Raw genomic sequence first — 27,063 nt, forward strand, 5'->3', positions numbered from 1 at the left:
ATATTTCAGTCTTACTGCTCTCAAAACTAAGAAGCAAGATAAAGCAGTATTTATTTCCATTTCTAATTTACCTTACTACACCTCATTCAGCACCACTCAAGGTTAACTTGAGACTTTCCAGTTGCAGTTGAAGTGTTTACTACCAAAAAATAAAAGAATGCTTTCTCATCCAAAGTATACTGCACTGAATTCTCTAACAGCACAGCTGAGAAAACATAAATGCTAAGATAAACTGTAAAATTCTTAATTCTTTTCTGTTCAACTTCATTATCTTGCACATTTTCCCCCTCGGATTTTCCCTCTGCTCCAGAGATGCTCTGAAACCCTTGAATTTGCAAAAGCTTGCTTTCACCAATTCACACTCCAGCGGGGTGTCCTGTAAGGTGGAAGCAATTTAATTACATCATCTGCAAGCAAGACTGGAGTAAAGTTAAATAAATTAAATAAAATAAATAAATAAATAAATAAAAACTGCTCCTTGATGAGTCTAGTAAACTGCTCATAATGTATCTGTCCCAGTCCACCATGTTCGCTCAGCTCAAACCCATGACACAGTTCTCCAGAAACTACCTCAAAGCTCCTGAACCCTGTTATGGGGTTGAGCAATACTGGGTCACAAATGATTCCCAAACTCGCTAGCTACTACAAAGCAGTCTTTTTTCTCATCAACACATTAGACACAAGTAGTAGAGCAGTACAATCATCATCCTCTTAAGGTTGTACTTAATTCCATAGTTCCAATTCTTCCTTTGGCAGGAACTTTGCTAGCAAGCTCACACGATTCCTCATGTCCTGAAGCAACCTGAATATTAATAATGTGTTTGGCTGTCTGGAAAGAGATCCAAGAACCAGCAAGCAAGGATGAATAAATAGAAACCAAGCATGTAATTTCAGGGATAATATACTGGAATAACAGAAAAAAAGATGTGTGATGGCCAGCCTCAAGAAACTAACCAATTAGAGTAAGTCTGTCTTAACATGTGAGGAAAAGTTTAACTCAAAAGTAAATTCAAAAAACATGCCAACAACTTTAAGACAACATCCCTATTCCCTTTTCACTGACATCAAAAGGAAACTAAAAAAAACTGCCTTGGACTTACAAAAGTTACCAGAATATCCTTTAAACCTTAACCATATCTGGATTTTCCTCTATCAGTCTGAACTACTATTTGTAGGTGAAGGGCAAGAAAACCCCCACCAAGACTTTTGTCTAGAGGTGAAAAGTAGTATTAGAATTTTCTTCCTCTTTCTCACTGATAACCGAATGTAAATAACCATAAGGGGAGAGTCCAAAGAAGCTCTTTTTTTCTTGTTGCTTTTTCAAAGTACTTTGACCATAGTTTCTGGAAGCTGAGAAGCAGCATTCCTTTACTACTATTTTGCTTTCTGTGGCACTACTGGTTAATTGTCTTAATATCAGCACAAACACATCATATATTACTTTAAATCTTTTCAAAATACACGAAATGATCTTACAAGAATGATCTACGGATTAAGTTGATGAATATTATGACATTCCTTTCAAAATAAAAAAGTCAGCAATTGTAAAATTAGTGCCAAGTACCCTGGAACTAAAAAAAAATACCACAAAGTAGATATCACACCAGACATTATGACCTGAGTAGTACTGCCAGGTGCTGAATGAAGGTTGAATACTTATCTGACCAGAAACTAACACATAATGGAAGCCCTAAATTACGTGAGGCAACTTCTACAGTCCCATTTTAGGGATCCTGAAGCACAAAAATCCCACCCACAACTCAGAAAGTCATGAGAATCCAGAATGAGGATGGACTGGAATTGTTACTAATATGGCCTCCTAAGTACGATGACCCTGATAAGTACGTTGAGAACTCCACAGTGTCCTCGCAGAAGATGATCATGGTTCCAACTAATTAACAAGGGCTACTGTAAACATCAGGACCAAATTTCCTTCAGTTTGACAGGTTATTTAATGTAATGTCAAAAAGAGATGTGAGCTCTGACTAAAGGTTTTCCTGCTGTCAAGCTATATATGAGGGCTACCTGAGAATCCACTGGTGATTTTGTTAGCACCTGTTGTAGGCTTTTTATCTGCAGCAGAAGTTTTTTCTTCACTATCCACCCTCCTATTTTCATGAGCCCTGGCATCTCTGATCTTCTGCTTTACGTGATGAAAATCAGTCAATGGGTTCAAAGAGAAGAGGCTGAGGCATTCACAAAGTATCTGCATAATGCTTCAGCAGGAAATTATACTAAAATTTTGATACTTAAAGTCCACTATATTTAGTCTTTATTCAAATTAATTTCTTCAATTCAATAAACTTTACACTCTTTGAATGTTGTAGCTTAGCTCTGCACTTTTCTGTAAAAGGTTAATTTGTTTACTATTGCTACCTCGTTTAGCTGTTGCAAGCGAACAGATTTATAACAGGAGTATTTATGGAATGAGTAATGGTATTAAAAGCACTTGATACCTGATTTTTAAATCTAATTTAATTAACACATTTTGATAGTGTTTCTTTGCAACAGCACTTAGCATCCTTGCATCCTTTCTGGTATCCCAAGGAAAGTTCCTGCACTAGACAAGTTTGATCTTGTTTGGCTCAGTCTGAGGTTTTGGTTCAAGTCACTAAGTTGGATCTGAAGCATCCTGGTTCAGGACTTGACATAAGCCAGATCCTTGAAAAGCAGACAGATACCTTAAGTGGACAAAACTCACTCAAAGTTTAACAGGATTCCCTTGATACACCTGGGAATCTCAATATGCACCATGAAAATTAACAGCCTGTCAACTAAACAAGAGGCCAGGCCATAAAAACATGAGATCATAAATATGCAGTGCAAAGCACTTCATTTGCTTACAACTGGACTTGTGGAAGGAAACATTAAGTATGAAGTACAAAATCTTATTTCTGGTAATAACCATGTAATGCCCACAAACAGAAAGAGGTGTGGGAGGCAGCAGATAATGCTTCAATTTGCCAGTGATGCTATTTGACAAACCACATACCTGCAGTGTCACCTGCATGGGCGTCCAGCTAAGCCATGAGGCTGACATGGCCTGCTGTGCTTCCTTTACTTCACAGAATCATCTAGGTTGGAAGAGACCTCCAAGATCACCCAGTCCAACCTCTGACCTAACACTAACAAGTCCTCCACTAAACCATATCACTAAGCTCTACATCTAAACGTCTTTTCAAGACCTCCAGGGATGGTGACTCCACCACCTCCCTGGGCAGCCCATTCCAATGCCTAACAACCCTTTCAGTAAAGAAGTTCTTCTTAATATCCAGACTAAACCTCCCCTGGCACAACTTCAGCCCATTCCCCCTCATCCTGTCACCGGGCACGTGGGAGAACAGACCAACCCCCACCTCTCTACAGCCTCCTTTAAGGTACCTATAGAGAGCAATAAGGTCTCCCCTGAGCCTCCTCTTCTCCAGGCTAAACAACCCCAGCTCCCTCAGCCGCTCCTCGTAAGACTTGTTCTCCAGACCCCTCACCAGCTTCATTGCCCTTCTCTGGACTCGCTCGAGCACCTCCATGTCCTTCCTGTAGCGAGGGGCCCAAAACTGAACACAGTACTCGAGGTGCGGCCTCACCAGAGCCAAGTACAGGGGGACTATCACTTCCCATTATTCTCATTATGGGCCTCGCTCACATTTAGGGCCAGTGCTGCAAAAGCCAGTTCATTATTCAATATAAAAAGGAGGAATGGCTCACAGAAGTTAAACAGAATTTGCCATTCAAAATTTCAATCTTTTGTAGTGCAGGGCAGCAAAATAGCACTGAACTGTTTTGTTCATCTGTAAAATCTCTTTTAATATTGATGAATTAAGGAAGAAAAGCAAATTCAGTTTCCATTCTGACACAAGGAAGCAGTTCATTAAAAAAGCCTTCCTGTTTCAATATATACTGCTACTTTAGAAGACTAAATAACACTAAATAGGCTATTTGATATCACCAGGAGATATGGTTAGAAAAATATTCAAAAACCTCTAAAATTCCAATTACTAAATGCAGACATTTATGAAAGATAGTTCTCAATATTTTGCTGTAATGGAATGGGCAAGGTGCCTATTTGTAGATGTTTATGGAGAGTGTCACACCGCCTCTTTCATTCATGAAATGTCATAATTTTGGTCTCATTTTAAGAGGGTCTGAAGACATGCATTTTGATGATAAAGCAGATACTGTTTGTTTTGCATGCATTTCCTTTTATCTGCCTCCAAGGAAGTTATAAAATAAATTTCTCTGGATCAGAATGATCTGTGCATGCTTGAGATACAAATAATTGTTGATCAGACAAGCTATTCTACATTTTATTGACTTCATTACTTTACTACCAATAAATAATTTGCCAAGAGAAACTGACCTTCCAAGTTCGTTTTTACTAATCCAGAATTTGCCCTCCAAGATTAACACTCACAGAAGGAAATTTCACAGTGTCCCTCCCATATTACTCTCTTATAAAGCACCGCACTTCAATGTAAGTGTTGCTGTAGCAACAGAACAATTATAACTACTCAGAAGAAAATTCAGAAATGCTCTTTTTTCATCATCAGCTCAAAGACAGGCTACCACAATGGAGTCCTAGGTCCCTGACTAGAGCATGCTGACAGCTACATAGTCCAAATAAATAAGTAAAAGCAGTCAGCTACTAATATCCCACCTTGCAACTTTCTCAAAATACTTTTCAAACCTCTTCATCACCAGACATAACACTGATTTCTCACACTTGTAGAAACTTGTATGCATTCCACATTGACCTATTGTATAAACAATGTTTGCATCATAGTTATCCCTAAGTTCTGTTCTTAAGCTTTCTTCATTTGGAAATCATTGCACAGCTTTACAATTATTTTGATAAAAAAAAAAATCACAATAAATAGTATCTTCCATAACATTTATGTTAAACCAAACCAGAAAAGTTCTACCTTATTTAAAGCAAGCCCTATCCATTCAAAGTAAGCCTTGTTTCTTTCACTCCCCCTCCCCTTATACCTGGGTTGCACCAACAGTTTGTATAAAGCTTATGCAAGCTTATGCAAGTTATGCAAGTCAGGCCAAACACCTTAACCAGAGGAATGGGTAAGCCTAAACCTCTCTTCTTTTATGCCACCATAATGTTTCTCTTCTGCTCAAAACATTTTTAATGCTGATGGATACCTTGCAGGGAAGGGAGGAACAGGCAGCACCATACCCCCAGTGCCCAAGTTCACAAGTTGCTTCTCATCTGTAGCCCTTCTTTTCCTGACAATAGTTTTAAATAACTATAAGCAAACATTTTACAAAGATTGCACTGTCTGAGGTGTTTGTGAGAAGTATGAAGACTTAAACTTAAGTTCATCTACAAGCATGACAAGAAGGGGAAAGAGGTAAACAAAACATGCTGGCTCAGCATGAAATGAAACAGATACAAGAAAGACAGACTGCCAATGCACTTTGAATGAAACGCTCAGAACTTGTTACTGTCTTGCTGTTCTCCCTTGATCGATAAATTCAAGCAGTTCCATTAGTCTGTTAATTCACTTAATTAAATATTGAGCATCACTAACCATAATGAATGGGGCTGGTAATGCAGCTCTGAATCCAAGAGTGAGATCTGTGAAACGGCCCTTTGTCTGACTACATTTTTCACAACTCAGTTTTGATTAGACTTTCAACTCCAACCTAAGTAAGGGAAATCCGATGTGGACAACTATTTAAACAGGCAAAAGTTGTTTAAAGAAACCAACTACTCTCATCACTGTGATGCACTTCACTTTCTCAGTCAACTTTAATTAAAATAAGCATTTGTACTGCACCATCATACTCTTATTAGGCTGCAAATTCCACAAATGGCTATAAACGTGCTATGCTCAAATACAATCGGTCACTGAAGCTTTGTGCTGGCTCTGACATGCTTTATTTTATATCCTCTTTGCTGAGATTCCAGAAAATTAAAGAACCAAAATTATTAGTACCTTACAAGTGAAATTTCATAAAAGATTCTCATGTACACAATGGTATGCTTTGGGACATTTTTTCATTTGGAGTAAAATTCTTGACAGGTTTATCAAATTCTTCCAACTAAACTGACTAAGTTTCTACTTCAAAAGCAGCATTTCAATATTTTTCTGACAAAAAATAGGTTTTTCATTATTATATTCTGCTTAATAGTAAGATTTTATTACATAAAAGTAAAAAATGGTTCCAAGTCTGAGCAACGTGTTTGAGAGACATGGACACACTGGAAAGAGTCCAACATATGGCCACAAAGATGACTATGGGACTGGAGCACCTCTCCTATGAGGAAAGGCTGTGAGAGACGAGACTTCAGTCAAGAAATGAAAAGGCTCCGGGGGGGATCTCTTCAATGTCTGTAATACCTGAAGAAAGGGTGCAACAAGGACAGAGTCAGGCTCTTTTCAGCGGTGCCCAGTGCCAGGACAAGAGGCAATGGGCACACAAGAGGTTCCTTCTGAATACCAGAAGCACTTCTGTGCTGTGGAGGTGACTGAGCACTGGCACAGGCTGCCCAGAGTGGTTGTGGAGGTTCCCTCGTTAGAGATAGTCAAAAGCCACCTCGACACGGCCCTGATCAACCTGCTGTGGGTGGCCCTGCTTGAGCACGGGTTGGCCCAGATGGACCCAGAGATCCCTGCCAGCCCCAACCATTCTGTGTTAGCACAATAGTTTTAGAGGCTACCAACTGGAAGTAGCTGAGGTTCATCTTTTTTCTTAGGCACACTTAGAATGGCAGATGTGACAGATAACACTAGAAGAGCCTTTATATAGCAGCTAGTCATATTGTCATTGTTTCCTTGCTATTCTTGTTCTAAGATTACACAGGAAATTGAAGTTTGAAAACCCAGACTATACTCTGTCAGTAGAAGTAAGCAAGTTTTTAAATGTTTTGAATGACAGTGCTGTAATTAACCAGATTTACTGAATGAGCAAGACTAAAAACTTTCAGCACTTTGATAAATGGGTTTAAAAAATAACATACATAAATAATGCCCTATTAAATATTCATATTGAATGAGATTTAATTAATATTCTACAGAGATCTTTGATAATGCTGGATTACCTTCTTTCATTTTATATATGCAAACAAAAAAATTCCCTGGTTAGAGTTTTCATTTCATTATTCTAATTCAATTATTTTTTATTTTCCCCATTTTTTAAGTTAATTTTGGCTTGGTCCTTTAAACATCTTGATTTTATGACAATTACAGAGCTCAGAGACATGGAAATAAAAAAGCAATTAAAATTCTCATCTCTTCTCAAAGGATTAATAACAGCTGTAACATTATTGTCTTTGTAAAGAGAAGGATAAAATGGTCTGAGCATTAAGCATTAAAACCTTATAAGAAATTCAAAGGGAAACTGCTAATGACATTTTTTTTTAAAGAAAGCTGATTTTCAAGTCATATGAACCTGTAGGCACTGAGAACATCAGACATGATACAGCAAATACAAAGTATTTTCTATGCTACAGCCACTGAATATAATGCCTTTTTACTGGAGCAAGCCTACACTGAAGAAAAAAGGAATTCCTAAGGGAGTTCTAACGTACAATTATTGAGGTTAAGGACTCTGAAAAGAGCAAAATTAAGAATCACTAAGTACTTTAGTTTTATTTATATCTGGCTCAGTTGGTTGGCATTTAAAAGCTCTTACCATTTGAAGGTGGTTCAGTAGCATATATTGAAGTTACCTCTAAGTCTTCTAAGTCTTCTAAATCTTCAAATCTAATCTAAACCTACTTGTAAATCTTCTAAGTCCATTTCCTAATTAGATGTTAACATAAAAAGAAACCATTACAACTAATACCACTGTTGGTATGTTCAACAACCAGAGCAGAGACCAAATAAGCATGGAAATGTACCATCTTCCCAGGACTAGGGTGAGTCCTTTTACACAGGCATTTTGGAGTGTTATGCCACACTAATTTATTCTAAGACTTAGGTAAGGAATTCAGTTCTTACTCCTATTAAAAGAACTAAATTAAAGTATGGAAAAAAAAGATAACTTAATTGTACTTCTTACAATGCTGGAGTTTTTCTGAATGATTCTTTGCATTCTTTTGCTTTCCAGTTATAGTTGGCTTTCATTTTCAAATGAAAATCAAGAAGTGAATTATAGGGTTGTTTAGAAATACTGAAACTCCAGTAAAGAAGACAACTCAAGTTTAGTTCTCTTATATAAAACATTCTCAAAGCATTTTAGAAGGGTGCATCTAGCATTATGAAAACACATACATAAAAATGGAATGGCAACCAATGAAAAATATCATTTAAAATTTTTTTCCACAAGCAGTACCAAAGACAGGGCACTGTCTTATAGCCGGAGAATTTCATACGTATATAGCAATATAAACTTTTCTGCAAGACAGTACTCATTTAGCCTGTGCTGCACCTCTAACAACTGTCCAAGCTGGATGTTTCAAATGAAACACTGAAACCCACAAAATATTGCTTTATTATTAAATACTGTAGGATGAAGCAACACTTCTACCCTGATTGGGAGCTAAATTTTGATCCCCCATCCTCAAACAACTAGAATTAAGTCACTGCATCCTCTAGTGGCAGTGAGGTACTGTTCAAAGCGGTGGTGCTGACTAACCACCTCCATTTTGAAGCATTATGAAAACAATTGAACTTTGATTTTTTTTAAGCAGTCTATCACTCATTACTGAAGATGCTAGGGAAAAAAAAAAAAAAAGGGAGCAAGAGTAGAGTATTTCCTTGCTCTTCCCAGAGAATACACACACCAGACAGAGTGCAGTAAGCAGCCAGAGAAGAAACTCAGTGGCATTTTGGGAGTCAGAGGCATGATCTGGTAATGTTGAAGTCACATGGAACACTAATGGAACTCTATGGTTGACATTAAAGGAACTCACATTTAAGTAGACAGGAAAGTATTCTGATGTTGAATTGTGAACAGAGTTGTGGTTATTTCGCCTAATTAAGTAACAGTAACAAACATGGGTTAGTTTTATAAGGGAAAAGAAGAATGGGACTAACATTTGTGTACAGAGAGCCAGGAAAATAAAAGATGACCCAGTTAGTTAAGTCAAATTCTACTCACCACAGCCAGATGTTCCAGTAAGTATGCCACATCAACCATATCTGCCAGAATAAGAAGCCGTGTGACAGCTGTCAGAAGACATCGTGCTGCTTGGACAACAGCCTGCCTCTTAGGAAGATAGCAGGGATCACTGGTAAATGCCTCTGCTGATACCTTCAAGGCTTGACCTGCAAAATAAAGACATACTCACTTAGACTATATTGCAAAACTCTGGAAAAAATAGTCAAAACTCAGCAAGTTATCTGGCAACTCACAACTGTTACCAAAAATCTGGTATATTTTTCTTGCCCTCATGCCTTGGAATGAAGGTCAATTACTGTAAATCACACAGAATATGCTTCATTCTGAATGATGTTCCGTTTCTGTTCTTCTGAATCATTTAATTCTGAAATAACTCCTTTGGAAATCACCATTAAACTTAACTGTACACACCAAGGCCAGGGGCTCTATGTTAAACTGCTCTAGTCCCTGCTTTTTATACCATTATATACTTTGCTGTCCTTACTGTTAAATAATTCTGGGTCATAGAAGGGAGTCAAATACTACCTTTCTCATTATAAATAAAAGTTAACAGAACGAAAATCTCATATACCCAAACATCTGACACCAACATAAAATACATTAAATCTAAGCAATGAGGCTAGCAACTATGCCAAGTAGATAATAACATACAGCTCTACAACATGAAGTTTCCCAAACCAGATTTAAATGCACATCATGTTCCTGTCAGCATTCAGTCTTTGAAGAAAATAAAACCCCACACAAACCATTCAAAGGTCTTGGGATAGCACATAAACGTCCAAATTATCCCCCTCCTGTCTTGTACATTAAACCGATCATTTAATTCAATTACATATATGTCCAAAATTAAATAATTGCTAGTAAGTTGCAATAAAAATATTGATCTTAAATTAACTCTACTCACACTACAAACCCTATCTTCTGTTGTCCCAATAGCCAAGCTTTTCATTAAGCTTTGAAAAATCCAGACCACCTTCTCATCATTGACATCCAGCTCTTACTGAATACTCCAGTGATTGCAGAGCATGCCAAATGAAGCGAGAAGCCACAACGCAGCACAAACAGGTGAATATTTAATACATACCCTCCTACTCAGACATATTTGTGTCAACTGCCTTAGGCAGCTCCCAACTTAGTCGGTTTGTTTCTATGGATCAGGCTCCTAGCCGCAACACTTCAAATGCATTGAGAAGAAAACCCAAACACATTTTGGATGTTGTTGTCATGAGTGTGCCAAAGGTCTCAAATTTGGGAAATGTGGTTCTCAGCACTGCAACAGGTTTGTTTATTTGTTTTCCTGCTTCTCTTTTTTTTCCTTTGTTTGTAAGCATTGTTCTTTGTGTGCTGAAGAAGTCCCTAAGCCACTACTTTGTTTCAGGAAGAAAAGGGTAAGAGCTGGGACTGAAACACCTAACACATCCATTATGTTTGAAATAGTAATTCTGTTTGCAAGACACGCAAATTTACCTGATTTTTTTTACTATTAATTTGTAAGAAAAGGTATCCTAGAGAGCATTACCACACAACATTTTAGCGCCACAGGACTCCTAAAGCACATAGCTTAAGGCCATGCTTACAACTCATTTCACATCCATTTCTACAATTTTCTTCTTCTTGTACTACACAGGCGTGAGTCAAGAGTTAGACTACATGGACATCTGCAATACAGAATTACTCCAGCCAAGGTTGAAATTGAGTGGTGTCAATCACATGGAACTTTATTCTTTATTCAGGCTGGATCTAATTCACCATTGACAAATGAGTGAGCAAAATCAGAAGGATCTGAAACATAAACCCCCTAGAACGAGCTGGACATAAGCTGGGACAACCAGATGAACAAGTATAAGACGCCGAAGGGACCACAAACCCAAAATATAGCTCCGATGCAGTCTAGGAAGAGAGCAACTATGAATATACAAGCAGCAGGAAATGACAGCTCCAACACCAAGACGTTAGAAATTTCTTAAAATGCTGTAGACAGCATGACAGTTCGATGCAATTTAATCCATTTTATTGTAAATCCCATCAAGTAGATTTCTTCCCTAATTATATTTGTCACAAACAATGAAACACAAATGACAGAGTGCTAATTTAGTAGCATAAATAGGGAAGCAAAAAGATGAAGTATTCATAGGATTTCAGCTATTTCAGACATTAAAGGAAAAAGAAATTGAGAGGACTGAAGTCAGGATACATCTTAACTACATAATTAATGGAAATCAGATACCTCCAAGGCACAGCGAAGCACACACAGATAGATGATTCCCAAAGTAAACACTGTTACTACCATAAGCTGATCAGCTACTGACTGCTGCTGTCAAACACTATTTGTGCATGTGCATACCAAAACCAAAAAAAATAAGTCTATGCTCAGGCACAGGGAAAGGTGAAAATACAGCTCAGCCACAAGTTTTGTTTGTTTTGTTTTTTAAGTACACCCATGAACTTTCTCTAGCACTTAAAAAAAAAAAAAATTTTTACTTGAAAATACCTTTAAAAATAAGTGCTCCTGCTAGCAAACTGCTGACTAAGGTACACACATCTGCTGGGCTGCTAGTCAAGGGCAGGCTGTCTGTACAGAGACTTGCAGTAACGCCACTTCCTGCAGTTGGTGAGCACTCCTCGGAGACAGTGCTCCAGATGACACTCAGGCAACAGCTAAATGCTCTTCCTTGTTTTAGACAAAACCATCAAAATAATGCTTTCTTGTTTTACTTCTTTGAATTTATTTTCTTTCTTCTATTTAACCCTAAACATCACATTCTTCTGTTTTTATATCTAGCTTTCTCCTTTGGCTTGCAGCAGTGTGAAATTCACATGGAATGCAGTGAATTTGACGTCATTCTTGTGTCCTCCCACAAGGAGGTATTGCTGCCAATAAAGTCCCGTCACCCTCTCCTATGAAGCCCACCCTTAAGGCTGGTGGATTTACAGTCCCCCGTAAACACAGCTGTCACAGGGAACCCATGAACTAAAGGAAGAAGGGAAGCAGGTACAGGAGCCAGTAGAAGGAGAGGATTTCAAATCTGATATTCCCTGGGATAGGCAACACATTAAGCATCAAAACGTGTTCTTCCATGCTCAGTTTTCCAACAGGTAGATTTGCAGCAAGCGTGGTTTTCTGTGGCTTTTTTTTAAACACTATTGAAGGATGGTTTTGTTTATGTAACTGTAATTACCATGTGTTTGGGGACCATAAAGATATGAACTACTGCCAGCTACATCTAAAACAGGGATCAGTCTCCTGGCTATTAAGCTCAGATGAACAAATACCTGTATGACTGCTACTGTCTGCATATCTTGTAGTAGCAGGTCTTTCAGTAGCAATTCCTCTATAAGTACTTCAAAAGCTATTTGTCATTTAGGAGTTCTAGTCTCAAACAAAAGAAAAATCAGTGGTTTATACTAACAACTGAAAACTTACAAACCTTGATTTACACTAGCATTCTGCTTATGCCTGCAGAAACCACAGAAGGCTAGGAATCAGTATCACATCAGAACATAAAACCCACACCTTCTAAAAAGAAAAGATGAAAAAATACTCATGGCCAGTATGATCACCTGTTCTGCTCCCCCAGATATCATCTTTATCTGCTACAGCCAGGCAGCTGAAACTAGCACCATCGGTGTCAAAGCTAAGCAGATGGATACCTCCTGCATATTCTAAATATTCAATACCATGATAAATCACCTTGTCGCAATATCTTACAGTAGACATTACAAGACATTTTTCTCCTGCCAGAGGCTCTCACCCCATTATATTCTGTTGTATTGCAACTATTTTACTGCCGTATATTAGGAAGTTCTACTTCCGCATTTCATACTGATCTTCCTAATGTGTAATCAAAGCCACCACATACACCCCCCACATGCCTTACACCAACCTCTTCATTTCCCTTTTCATACTCAGGGACATCTGAGCCCAGTGATGGAGCTGTCAGAAGCTTTTCTGCTAGGGTACACTGAACAAGTGTACACCACAGATGATTTTGAAGCCACTTTTCTAATTTCTGCCTCCAAGAATCAAAGTCCCCAAGATGCAAGGCATACATGTACCTCTTAATGTAGGATGAGAAAGCAAAACCTATTAACCTTTTCTTTTTTTTTTTTTTTTTGGGGGGGGGGGGGGGGGATAAGAATACAGTATAATAGAAGTCCGCACTACTCCCTTTCTTTAATAAATACCCTTACAGTGCCCTCCCCATTTTTTCTTTGTATTTTTCCTAAATCTGTGAATGGTAGTTTATTCTCTGCCATTATGTTGCTTCCCTTTTTGCTGTCAAAAGAAACTAAATATGGACATTTGAAAGGTGTGCCCCATCCCCACTCCACACCATTTCCTCTTGGAAGGTAACTGAAAGCTCAAAATATAACTCACTGGTATTTTTACTCAAGTAACATGCTTTCAATTCACTGTGTGTGATGTAAGGCTTATCTAGGAACACACTTGAGACACGATAACAGCTAAACCCATGTAACACTGACACTGCAATAGATGGAAACAACGGAGGCAACAACTGTTGTGTCTCTGACCATATATAGTCAGTAAGCATGGCAATAAATACCAAACATTTCAGTTACGCCTGTACAACTGCTTGAAAACTATAATAGAATCGCACCTTAATGTAAATGCAAGTATGACACTGGACTTTAACATACATTCCTAAGATAGTGTTTCTCCATATAAATTGCATCACTGTTTTGTATTCAAATTAATTAAGCATCAGAATTGGGACACTAATTATAGCCTGATGTTTAGTGTCAGAAGTGTTCACGGCTGAACTTACAGGTGTCAATTATTTTACAATTAATTTACAACATACTATAAGTCAGAAGGCAATTTCTTGAAATGCTGTATACACGAAATCCAATGGCAAGATTTTTTTCTGAATACTTATAGTTGGTATTAATACATTATTTTAGAATAAAAATACGGACATGAGTGCTCTGTAACAAACCTGCACCAAACCAGATCACCAGGAAATCCTTGCAGTTACCAGACTACTGGATTCCTGTGTGATGCAGGCTATCAACAGCCTACACAGGCCTGCCTGGTGACTCGTTTAATGAACCACAGAATCACCTAGGTTGGAAGAGACCTCCAAGATCACCTAATCCAACCTCTGACCTAACACTAACAAGTCCTCCACTAAACCATATCACTAAGCTCTACATCTAAACGTCTTTTCAAGACCTCCAGGGATGGTGACTCCACCACTTCCCTGGGCAGCCCATTCCAATGCCCAACAACCCTTTCAGTAAAGAAGTTCTTCCTAATATCCAACCCAAACCTCCCCTGGCACAACTTTAGCCCATTCCCCCCCAAAAAGAAGCTCCCACACAACCCCTGAGAATCGGCAAGAGCTGTTTATTGCCGGGACATCTTGCAGGCAAGCCTGCGGGATGTCCGTGGTGTTTGGTGGCTCCAAGCTAATGCTTGCGATGGAGCCTGAGCAACGAGTAGGGGGCTCGCCAGGCACTCCTGCGATGCTGGTGGTGCTCTCAGATGGCAGAGCACAAAGACATGCCGCAGTAGTCCCAGGCCTGTTCTGGCCGAGGTGGATCCACTTCCATCCGTTCCTCCACATCTGGTGGATCCAGCTCCACGGGCTCCATGGTGTTGGGCAGAAGGCTAAGCCAGTCCTTGCCCGGGACTGCCCAGACGGGATGCCTTCTGTCCAGGACATTTTCTGGTCAGGGTGCCAAACCAGGGGGTCATCCAGTCCCACGTCTCAGTCCCATGCCACTGTCGGCTTGATTTTCATGCATGGGTCTGACGGTGCCGTCTGGTTTATGGCCGTTACTGGGTCCCGCACTGTGCTCCGGACTATGGGCATGCCTCTGCTCCCCGCGGCTGTCTGCCCGATGCTCCTGCCTTTGCCCCACGTCACCGTTGCTTCTATGGTAAGGCCCAGGCCCCCTGTCACTGGGTGTGTGAGGGGCCGGCCTGTTCCCCGCATCGTTGCGGTGCCAATGGTACCGCCTGTATGTGCCTGTGGGCTGGGCGCCAGAGGTCCCTTGGGCACTGGTGTCTCTTGTGCCGCCGGCGCTATCCCTCCGCCCACGACACATCTCCTTCTGCTCAGGTGCATTCCTTCTTGGTGCTTCACCGGACGGCATCGCCGTCCTCGCACACCAAGGAGGCCTGCTGCTCGCCTTGCTCTTCTAGTCTTCTTCCTGCCGCACAAGCTGGCAGTCAGAGGGCCCAGATGCTCAGCAAATGCTGGGCCAGCTGCAGGGGGCCTGTTTATAGGGCCCTCAGCAAAGGCGGGGCAGTGGTGGCCACTGTGACCTCAGCAAGCCTCTGCGATGGAGTGGCCCACGCGTGGCCAAAGGTGGCTGTGTTGGGAGTGGCCTGGAAGATGCCCTCACATGGACAAGGAGGAGGGGTGGGGTGGCTGAGGGCCCCTTTTCTGGGACTAGCTTCCCTGGGCCACTTGGCTTGCCAGAGAGAAAGGCTGCCCCTTGGCCACAGGGACTGCCCTGCACCTCCCATCCTGTGCCCTGGGTTTATTTTTAACACTGGTTTTTAGGCAATTTCATTCTATTCTTTATGGAAAAGAACAGAAGCAAGGTGCTTCTTCAGACCTAATTCCCACATGCACTTTGTGCTCCGAGTGAAGAATTTCTTCCTCACGTCACATCTCATCTAAATCTCCCCTCCATTTGTTCAAAGCCATTATTCCTGGTTTCATGGCTACACTCCCTGATAGAGGCCCTCTCCAGCTTTCTTCTAGGCCACTTTTATGGGTAAGGTTAGGTGGCAAAAAAGCAGGACCTAGCAAATTGCAGCCTTATCTACCTGGTTCCACATGACGTACAATCTGAGTTATGTGGGATATACCAGTCAGAAGTTTTAAACTCTTTGCAGAGGCCTGCTTTAGCTTGACTGTTTCCAAATAAAGCCTGCCATTACTTAACCAGACACAGAAAGCTTTAAACCAATTGCCATTATCAATAGGAAATATTGATCCCAATCTTCATACAATTATAAAATAGTAAGGGAATATATAAAGAAGAATAGCATTTGCTTTTTTGTTCATTGGTTACTTTTTGCAACTATTTTTACATGCTAAATATTTGGTACAAATTGCTTTCTCCAGTGAGGGCTTGTATAAGATTAGTGTGAAGTACTGAAACAGCTAAACACAAACTTCTCCAAACCTCCTGAAGTTGAGCAAATAGCCTATGTGTGCTCAAGCAAACAAATAAGAAACAAAAACATATCAACATTACTGTGTTCAACAGTAAATGCATGCTTAGGGATAGTTCCAGGCAAGTCAGCCATCTCCAAAGGAATGTATTTAATAAAACCTAATTGCTATAAAAAACAAAATGTAGTTCAACAGGAGATCATGGAAAATCAAAACAACACTATAAAGGACCAATTGTATTCCATAACTATCATAGATTCAGAAGATAAAATAGTATTTGTAGCTCAAAAGAACTGCACTGTGTAGGTAAAATAATGTATTGCTATTACTTTTACTCTCAAGTTCTCTCCCTTCGCAGTTTATTAGTAAGTAGCTTTGAAATGTTTATTTTCTCCAGAGTTCTGGCCAGCTTACATAGCAAAATTTCAATGGCATGTCAAAAAACATTGTTAGATACCCAAGAGGAAAGACAGAGATACATTTTTTTGTATCTCTTTAATAAACAGAAGGCTACTTTACAGTGTTTGGTTGAACAAAGAAACAAAAAACAACACAACTGCAGATGCTGTTATAAGGAGATGCAAGCCAAATCACCGCAGGAAATCCTGATTCACATCACCAGAATGGAGAACCTTAACTTGGGGCCTGACCAGAAGAGACAAAGAGTTTAGTAGAGTTCCAGAAGGTCAGTCAAGATGTGTATGGAAGCAGGCCTTGAAAAGTACATCATTGAATTGAACCTCAAAGAAAAATGCAGCAGACCTCTGTATTAAGGTGAACACCTTCAAGACTATCACTCCTCTATAAAACTTTCCAGAGGTTAACAGAAACAGAAACTAGACTTATCCAGGGAATATACCTGCCGTCCATCATAGCAAAACTTGCTTTCAGATATCACTAACAAAAGTCAACCGAATTTGAGACCAAAATCTCATATACTGACACTGTTTGTCAAGACCGTAGTCAGTGAAGCCATAACCACACCCCTGTTTCTAAAGACATTAGATGAGTCACTAGTACATCAGATGTATTAAATACATCATCTTCTATTTCTCTTCTCTGCTCTTGAGTTTTATCCCGTTAATTTGCCCCTTTACTCCCCAAAATATTATTACGAACAGGATTTTTATCAGCAGCTTGAAAAAAGTTTATCACTCCTCTAAAAGGAACTCTATTAAGGAGCTCCAAAAGTAGTAAAGCAGCATTTTTGCACCGGCCATAGATGTTCCAAAGTAGTAAGGGTGTAATTCTAATGTCACAGTCTCCCCCTTAACAAGCTCAGTGAATAAGATAAAAATGTCAGAAGAGGAAAGATTTTATTATTCTTTCCAGTTGTTTGTCTACACAACTCTAGGTCTGATAGTTTGGTTCACATCCGAGTGAAATTACCTAGGTTGTTTCAAAATTATAGTATGTAGTAAAAATAAGCTGCAGCCAACATGCAAAAAATCATAACTGATTTTAAAGCATATGAGTATCTGCCAGTCATCATGGAAAAATATATCCAGAGAAAAATAATGGCACGAATGGCAGGTGACTGCATGCACAGTTTATCAGAATTTGTGACCCAGACCCCTTCAAAGAGCTTCAAGTAACAGGAGATATTTAACAGCAGCAGAATGCTACTTCAGCGACAGGCAAAGTTACATGTGATGTTACATGCCGCAAATTTAAAATAACGCACAGCTACAAAGCACTAAAAATACCTGCAAAAATCAACAAACTGCTATTTATTGTATGATTGTTCACCATCTTAAAATTAACTTGAACAGTTCAGCAAATCCTTGGAGGAAGATGGGGCTGCAAGCAATGCAATTTGTCATTGCATAATGATAGGTAATAACATTGATTTAACTTTCTTTTAAAATGTATGAGGTGTACATAATCTACTTTGTGTATTATTTATTTTTGTAGTCATCTCTGGTCTTGGCTGAGAATCAATAAATAAATTGAAAATGTGAAATATTTTTACATTATCTATGTATAAAAATCAATATGAAACTATATATTTTATTCTTGTCTTGTGTTATCGACCTGAAATCGATGGGCTAACATTTTAAGACTATTCCAAAATAAATGATTTTTCAAAAAGCTCAGCTGATCAGTGTGACAGGTAACAATGATAACAGCTGGTTATAATGCTTTTAATCTTACCTTAGGGTATCTCAGACACCATACATATACATCAGACTCCGAAATGCAACCATCTCTGAATCCAGAAGAAGCCAATAGCTAGCAGTGACCAGCCTGAACCACAGCAGAGACTCAGAAATTTTTCCAACTCCACATGGAGGAGGAAGACAACATACCAAAAAAAAACCACCATCACCAAAAAAATCCTGAAGTTGCAGCTTTAGTAAGGGCAGGGTGATACAGAGACCTGATTTAAATGGCCAACACAGTCCTTCAGGCACAACTTGTCACATAACATAAGAATACGTGCTACACTGCTTAGTGAAAAGGTGACTCAAGTCCACTTTGTTGGGTGATAAAACCAATCCTGATTACTAGCACACTCAATACTATAGCCTGACAGTTTTCTGCTGCAGACCATAATTCTTTGCTTGTTTATTGCTGCTCATTTGAGAAGACTCATCAGCCACTCTTAATTTGATCCCAGGCAACACTTGGTCACCACTCACTTCTAAAACTCATGGACTGCTGGTTAAAGGACATCATTGCCAAATGACCAGGCACTAAAAGCATTACTTTTCTGTCCCCTTTTTCCTTCAAAACCTTCTCCTGAATCAATTTTCAAGAACAATTTCCGAAGGAAGCTGTTTTAAATGTCTGTCATCCAACTTACAACTATTCAAACCTGAGTTTATTAACCACCCAGCTAGGTCCGATTATCCATGAGGAAAGCAAAAATCAACAAAGAAACAAAGAGCCTGAAAGAATGTGACTAATGATGTGGGAGCCTGGTTGGAAACACTGAGATAGGTCATCAGAAAATGGAACATGGCAAGAACTGGCCAAAGATAAGGTGCGCAATCACAGGGAGATAAAACAGAGTAGCTTAAGGAGTCAATCATCCTCCTACTTCCTACTAACGTCTCAAAATATAACTCCAAACAATCCTATTGCATCTTCCTTAATGAAATCCTTACTACTGCATCCAAGAGAGAATGTCTTTATTTAAAAAAAAAGCTTCCTTCTGAAAAGGCCATCATCTCTGATTCAGGAAAACCATTCTTTTCAAGAAAAGCACTGAAGTATGCATCAATTTAAACTTGTGCTTAACAGCCAATAAAATTGACAAGGGGGATCCTACCTTCATTAGAAAAAAATTAAAACAGGCAATACTGTCATTGATATCAGTGCTTTTTCATGATAAGGTCCAATTTGTATGTTTTACCTTGTTACCGGTGGTATATGAGAGCATACAATCAGACTATTTACAGTTCAGACACTGCACATGAAGACATTCCTCATGGATATCCCAGCTTCATTTTGATACCAAATTTGCTTTGGTAAGCTAATTCCTTATGGCACAAGTTATTTATCATAACACTTACTCTCTTTTCGGACATCAGCCAGTGCTACATGAAGTTCCTCTTTAAAGACAATCGCTTCCTTGGCAATTTTTTCCCCTTTGTCCAACAGATTCCAAGTGGCTTCTTCCACAGAAGCTAACAAGACACGAGCCCTTTTGGAACGTCCCTTTTTCTTACTGGAAGGATTCTGGGGACAGTTCACTAGTGTTGTAACCTACGTTTAAAAGAAACAAGAAGACAATAGTAGTTTAAGTTCTATAATAAGTAAATTTATATTGTTTTCAATTTTTAAAAATATCATAATTGAGAATAAACAATAGGATTTCCCCTGCTTCAGACAGGGGCAGGCAAGCCCAGCACGCATACTGAGAATGTGCAAAATTATCAAGTTTGACAGAATACTTAATATGCTTCATCTTTACATCCTTTCTCTAAGATCAAAGCAAATACAATGGAAATATCATTGTCATATTAGTCCTGCTGTAAACTCTTGACACGACTTGTTATAAAAGTTTCCTCATGGTATAAAAATTACTACTGCTATTTAAGGAGGCTTCAGCCAAGCAGGCATCAATTTTGCATCTTCCCACACTTCCCTCTTCAGTCTCAAAATGCTTTTTATCCTTACAGACAAAGGCTGCAGTGGCCAAAACTCAACACTTTAGAATTCTGAGGAGCATTCAGCATTAGAATTATACAAAATTTTAACCAGAACACAGATTACTTGTCTAAACTAGAGTGTTTTTTAACAGTGCTCTTTAACATCCATAAAGAAGTTATTTTTATATAGCATCCCACTCTACATTCCTCGCCATCTCAGTACAACCTCCACACACCAATAGAATGTTTCTAACAGACTATTCTCTGAGGCGTTGCTTGAGCTGCCAGCAATATGGGAATGCTCCTAGAAGATTTTTAATGAAAAGCGTTATACAGATATCTCAAGACATGCTTTATTTTAAGTTCACTAAGCATCCTTCTATTCTGTGCCAGATCATGGACAGTGTCATATGAAGTACAGAGCTAGCCCTAGAATTCAATGAACACATTTTATATGTACAAATGGCTTAATTTTATTAAATGGCATTCCAGTCATCCTAAATCAGTCCACTTCTTTGTGCGGTAAGGGAACTGATAACAACATCGTACAAGGAAAGCAAAAGTCGCGTCAGAATTTCAGTCCAGCCTGTGGTTTGAGCTTGTCTGTGGAATGGTGCTCCCTCCACATCTCTATGAGGGGAAGATCCAGTGCCTTTGCTCACCTTTAGATCTCCCGTGAATCCATGCACACTCGTTCTTTTCATCAATCAGCACTTTCAGAAGTAAATGACAAACCTTTCTCTGGGAAGAATTTCTATTAATTCATCTTTGAAAGAAAAAAGCCTTGACCCTTATTTCATTCATGTAAAATCTGGGGATAGAGAACTAGAACCAGCCACTTAACATCAGTTGCTATGGCATATCAAAAGGAAGAAAGCAACATAAATTATATTTATACTGGGTCATATTATTAAAAAGGATTTGGGTGTTCTTCTACTCAGCCACAAAAGAAAGTAAACGCAAGTATTTATTGCACATAAACCAGCCAGCTGGTAGAGAATATATTGGGAATAACAACTTAAATATCTTTAAAAAAAACACTACGACATTATTTCTGGAGCATTTAGCGTGGCTTCAATGATCATAGTCTAAAGAGCCAGTTTATAAACTGATACTTCTAACAAGAAGTTAAAATTTGACAGGTAGCTCTTGGCTCGTGGCAGTTAATACAAAAAAAACTCAGTTCACTAGCACAAAACCCCAGTGAGGAATGCAAAAACTTTATGCTGATCTTACACATAGAACTGAACTTCTGAGCCACCGTCCACACAGGTTTCACACCAGTAGCAGAATATGCCGTCAAAATTACAGCATTGTAAGGAAAAAAGGAAAAGAAAAAACAAGTGAACCATACCCCATTCGTCCCGCTCATGTCCAACTGTATTTCACAGTTCTTGTCATGCAGACACACACCCTTATTACCATACACAACATGGGTGTTTCCCAGCATTCAGTGGAAATCAATACCATTGGTTATTTTGTGTTTTGGGGAAATCTGCTATAGGTACAACATTTTTTTCAGGTGTGGTTTTTAAGCCCCATATGCCACCACAGCTGCAAATCTGAGTCACTGTTACCAGTTACTGCCATTATTTATTAGGATGTCACTATCGGGTTGCTTTCTCATTTTTGTCATGATTATCAGCGAATTTCTAAGGAACTGCGCAGCAGTTCTTCCAATGCTATATTCAGTTTCTGACCAGCCTTTAAAATACAATCTTTTAATATTGCAGTATTAAAGGAAAACACTATCTTAACACCTTGAATACCAAAAGGTTTGATTCACCTTTGTTATTATTATAGAAGTATTTTAAAGCATCAATCATGGAACATTCTACCAATGTTGAAAAAGTATTTAGTTCAGTAACAGCAATCCCTGGACATTTAAAAAACAATATATGAAATCAGCAATCTAATAACAATGGCAGAAGCACCTGCTCACTGTTTCAAATGCTAACCATCCTTTGAGGCTCAAGTTTGAAAATAAATAACAGTGCTGCCCATACAAATAAATATTGGTTAATCCCTTTAGCTGCGCCTAAAGTAAACTCACCATACATGGAACTAAAATGAGCATATCACTTGTGTGAGCAGCCAAACTTTTATCAGTATGGATGACATGAGAATAAATGTCTTTCTACTTGCCTATTTTTCATCAGTAATACAAGAGATCCTAAATTACATGTGTTTGTATGTAGTCTGCAAAACATACCTCTCTAACAGCCATAAACTTTCCTTAGCTTGTATATATGCATGGAATATAAATATATGGAAAAGCTCTTACAAATATTTGCTTAATTATACACGTACACACAACATATATTAAGTGTGTACATATACAAATACAGAGAGAACACTTCTGATAAACTCTCCAAGTAAGCGGCTCATTGGTAGTTTACAAGACTTGCAACAACTGCAGAGCAGAGGTAGTTATGAAGCATTTTCTCCATGAATTAGTGAAGTCCTATTAATCTCATCCAGTCATTTTTTTCATAATTTTTGCTTGTATGTAAATTCAAAAGAAAATAAGCCCAATGCTACTTTGCCATGTGCCATGGTTTTGTCTAGGACAGACTTAATTTTCTTTGTAGAGGCTCACACAATGCTGTGTTTTAGATTTTTGATGAAAGTGTTGGTGGTAACACATTGATGTTTTCAGTTGTTGCAGAGCAGCATTTGCAAAGACCAAGGACTTTTCTGCTTCTTGTGCTGCCCTGCCACCAAGGAGGCTGGGGGTGCACAAGGAACCAGGAGGGGACACAGCCAGGACAGGCGACCCAAACTGACCAAAGGGATGTCCTATACCATATGGCGTCATCCTCAGCCATAAAAGCTGGGGTAAAGAAGGAGGAAGGGGAAAACATTCTGAGTGATGGTGTTTGTCCTCCCAAGAAACCCTCATAAGGCCTGCTTTGCTGGAGTGGCTGAACATCTGCCTGCTGATGGAAGTAGTGAATCAGCTCCTTGTTTTTGTTTACTTGCACACACAGCTTTTGTTCTGCCTACCGTCGATCTCAACCCCTGAGTTCTCACATCTTTACCTTTCTGATTCTCTCTCCCATCCCACCTGGGGAACATGAATGAACAACTCACTCTATGTGGTACTTAGCTGCCTGCTGGGGTTAAACCACAACACTGTGGAAGCAATTGATACCTGAACATAACTATTATCACTTTGCTAATTCTACTACTCAAGGATTAAACAGATTTCACTCTGAGGATGAGATAGAGGACATTTTCCATTACATTATTTTACTAGTAAGTCTAGCACAAGCATGACAGTTATTAGATATTAGGTATGATAATGAAAATACTTTATGATCTACCTATTGCTTCACACCACTTGCTCCACTGAAGGATACATCTCTGATAGAAGCCCAGAATTCAAGAAAGACTGTTTGTCTAACCTTGTTCCAAATGTACATCAAAGCAGCCATCAGCCAAATTTTGACAGTGTTCATTTTTTTATGTGCCTGTGCATTTACCAGAAAACCTCCTCAGAGAACTGTATTTAAAAGCCTTCCTTTCAAACCTGCTGTCCCCAAAACACCTGAAAAAAAATAAAAGCCATGGACAAAGAGAACCCTTTGTGATCACGGCTGTCAGCTGCAGACTGCAAGGAAGAGATGGAATCTAGCCAAGTCATTTCTAAAGTGACTTCCACACAGGCTTATTTATTATTTCCTCCTATATTGATGCCATTAACCAAATGATTGTCCTAAAACTTAGTGTAATTGGAGCATCATACACTTCCACAGTCTTTTTCCTAACAGAGCTTCGCAAGACTCCTAAATAAATCAAAATACGAATCTCTAAAGTTATCTGTGTTCAAAGCAGCAGCTGCTAAGTGAATCAGGCCAGAGTACCTGAGTACTCTTGTGCTATCTGTAACAGGTCTGATTCTTTCTCATCATAGGTAAGTTTTCATTTATTACCTGTCTAGCAACTTAATCATCCTTCAGTGAATGTTAGTTCTTGATCTCTGCTTTTGCATTTTCAACTTAGGTTTACTCCCTCTTCAAAATTGCAAGTTCCCCTTCCACAGTTGTTACAAAACAAAGCAATAATGTTATAGGGAAAAAGTCAAAATTGTGTTCTCTGAGCCAATGGGGTTTCCATTTTTAACATTGAAGCTTTTTATAGACACTTCAGAGTATTTATTTTTTAATATATTAGATGGTTTATTGTGTTGTTCTGAGACTGTATTTGTTTTATCGTGTTTCTTTGATCCAACAAAACTCAGGCCAAAATATAAATTTCTTAATTTCTTGTAAAAATGCCTAGCGTTGCAGCTGCCTGAGCAAAGGCTGACCTAGCAGCACATTAAGAAATGGTTTCAGAATGCAGTCTATCAAGACTTGTAAGCCTACCACTCAAACTAAATTTTAAAGTTCATCCACATACAATGGTCCATCTTGACAACTTCCCACAAACCACTGAGCTGTTACTGAGGTTTTAAACACTGCCAATCACACCCATACAAAAATAAATAAAAGGAAGACACAAGAGTAAGAGGCAGCTCAATTAATAAAAGCTTAAACTTAAGTAATGATAAAAAGAAAAGGTTACTTTCTAAAAAAGAGAATTTTCCAGAAAGAACAATTGAGTAAGGAAGGAAAAGAACATCAAGTCAAAAATGAAAGAAGAAATTTCTGAGACAATCACAAAAAAAAAATGGACGAGAGAGATAGGCAAAGGCAAATGATTCAAATGAGGAAAATACAGCTTTGGTGAAGAGAAACTTATTTCAATGAATTGTTTGTTTTTTAAAAGAAATTCTTCTTAGGACATCCATTATAAAACACAATCAGCACCTCTTTACTTTTCCTAGTTTTTAGACCATGTAGAGAGAACTTCTAGAATAAATGAACTTTCTGTTGAACTGCAAATCAACATAAGAATTATCATCACACGAAATGTACTCTATATTTTCTTGTACTTATCTTTCACCTCCATATTTTTCTTTCCTTCAATCGTATCATTATACGCTGCCTCTTTGATTGTATAATCCAACAGCACCTCTATCTGATCACAGCCCTTTGGCAAGCTCAGGGAACCAGCATGCAGAGGACTGGCTCCCAGAACAATGTATGACAGATACCAGAGCAGTGTATGACAAGAAGTGCACTCCTGGAATAAAAATTTACCATAAAACAAGGTTGCTGCGTGCAATCAAAAAATGCCAATTAATGAGGTGTACAAAAATACTTTTCCTTTAATACTTGTTCAACAACAGTATTAACCTTAATTAAAACGGTGATTTAATCTTTTTTAAATAGGGAAGTTGCAGTTAGAAAAAAACTGAAATAACAGAAAACTTGGTAAATACTTAAATACACTTAAATACTTAAATAAACTACACATTCCCAATTCTTACATGTCTATAAACAGAAGAACAGCCAGAATACATGCTCGAGTCTGGCTTTGCTCTATTTACACAGTCATTATCCCAGTAAGTTTTTCCTGTTGTTGCTTATTAGCATATACTGTTTAATAAAAAGTTACTGTCTTTAGCAGGCATTACTCGATGAGCTTGGAAATATATTAATCAACCAATCACAGAAACTATTTCATAGCCATTATACCTGGACATCTTCACAACCTGAAAAACTACGAAGTACTCTTTGCATATTACCAAATGAATAAGAGATCTGAATGTGAAGTCACACTTTTTCGTGCCTACCCAAACTGCAGCCAGAACAATGACTCCCATGTAAATATTCCCTGAGGCACCAGGAAGAAGACTACTAAATAAGCAGTGTACAGCTGTGACAAGTAGTTTGATCTGCAACATCTTGGCAAAGCTGAAGGACAGTGACAGCCTGGTATCTTTGTGATACATGTAACTGACTAATTGAAGCATGTGCTTCAACATGTTTGCCCCAAGTAAAATGAAAAGAATATTCAAAATAGAAGAGGTCCTTTCTGTTCCTTACCCTGTAACATATTGCTGCAGAGGCCTGAACACACTTAGCAACCCACTTATCTAACTTATTTTCTGCAGTATTAAAATACCTGAATTATCAATGGTTCCAGTAATTTTTCCACTGTAAACGTCTGGATGTGCAGATCCTGAGGATCAATTTTCAGTTTAACGCTTGGCACTTTTGTTGACATTTCACCTAGGTACAAAGCAAAGAAATGCAATAAGTAATTATTAGCCATAACAGCTCATTGCCCTCTGTCAGCACCCAGAGACTGCTTGCTGGAGTAGATTTGGCTCCACAACTGGCTTAGGATTTCAAGAGATACAATTAAGGTTGTTATTACTTGCTTCCTAATTGTGAAAAAAATACACAAAAACTTGCACAAACTGAAATAATAGATTTAAAACATGTACAATTGTCTTAGATTTCTAAATTGACTGTCTTAAAAATTATGAGAATAATGCATTATAAGTCCTTTCAATATAAATTCTCTAGTAATAAATGAAATTGAGCTATAAAGAAAACAATACATTGCATTATCAAATCTATTGCAAAAATTGCATTACTGAATTTATCACAGGAGAAAAACACTACTGCTATGTCTACAACACCTATATCTTATTCCACATGTTCAATCACAATGGTCATAATAAACAGCTTGAGAACACAAATACAGAGCAGCTCCTAAAAGGCTTGGTAATGAATGACCGGAGTAAGTGAAACATTCAGTTATAAAATAACCTGTTATAGCAAATATTTTTAAAGTGTTAAGGCAGATTAAGTCAAGAAAACCTATAACTGAAGTCA

At 38.6% G+C, this 27,063-nt stretch overlaps 1 protein-coding gene across 25 annotated transcripts in view; it reads right to left on the reverse strand.

Moving 5' to 3' along the window:
- CTNNA3 (catenin alpha 3) overlaps positions 1 to 27,063 on the reverse strand; it is a 488,015-nt gene that overhangs the window by 446,776 nt on the left and 14,176 nt on the right. For 12 of the 25 annotated variants that reach the window (XM_080597472.1, XM_080597457.1, XM_080597461.1 and 9 more), the window contains 4 exons: positions 26,345 to 26,451; positions 25,280 to 25,459; positions 19,751 to 19,943; positions 9,058 to 9,224 (listed from right to left, as the gene is read on the reverse strand). In XM_080597472.1, coding sequence (XP_080453598.1) covers positions 9,058 to 9,224; positions 19,751 to 19,943; positions 25,280 to 25,459; positions 26,345 to 26,451 — 647 coding nt within the window. The remainder of the gene's footprint in view (positions 1 to 9,057; positions 9,225 to 19,750; positions 19,944 to 25,279; positions 25,460 to 26,344; positions 26,452 to 27,063) is intronic. The other 13 variants (XM_080597453.1, XM_080597454.1, XM_080597455.1 and 10 more) reach the window with 2 other exon arrangements.

The sequence above is a fragment of the Anser brachyrhynchus genome, assembly GCF_964034855.1.
Source record: "Anser brachyrhynchus genome assembly, chromosome: 6".
In the NCBI taxonomy this organism is placed as follows: Eukaryota; Metazoa; Chordata; class Aves; order Anseriformes; family Anatidae; genus Anser; species Anser brachyrhynchus.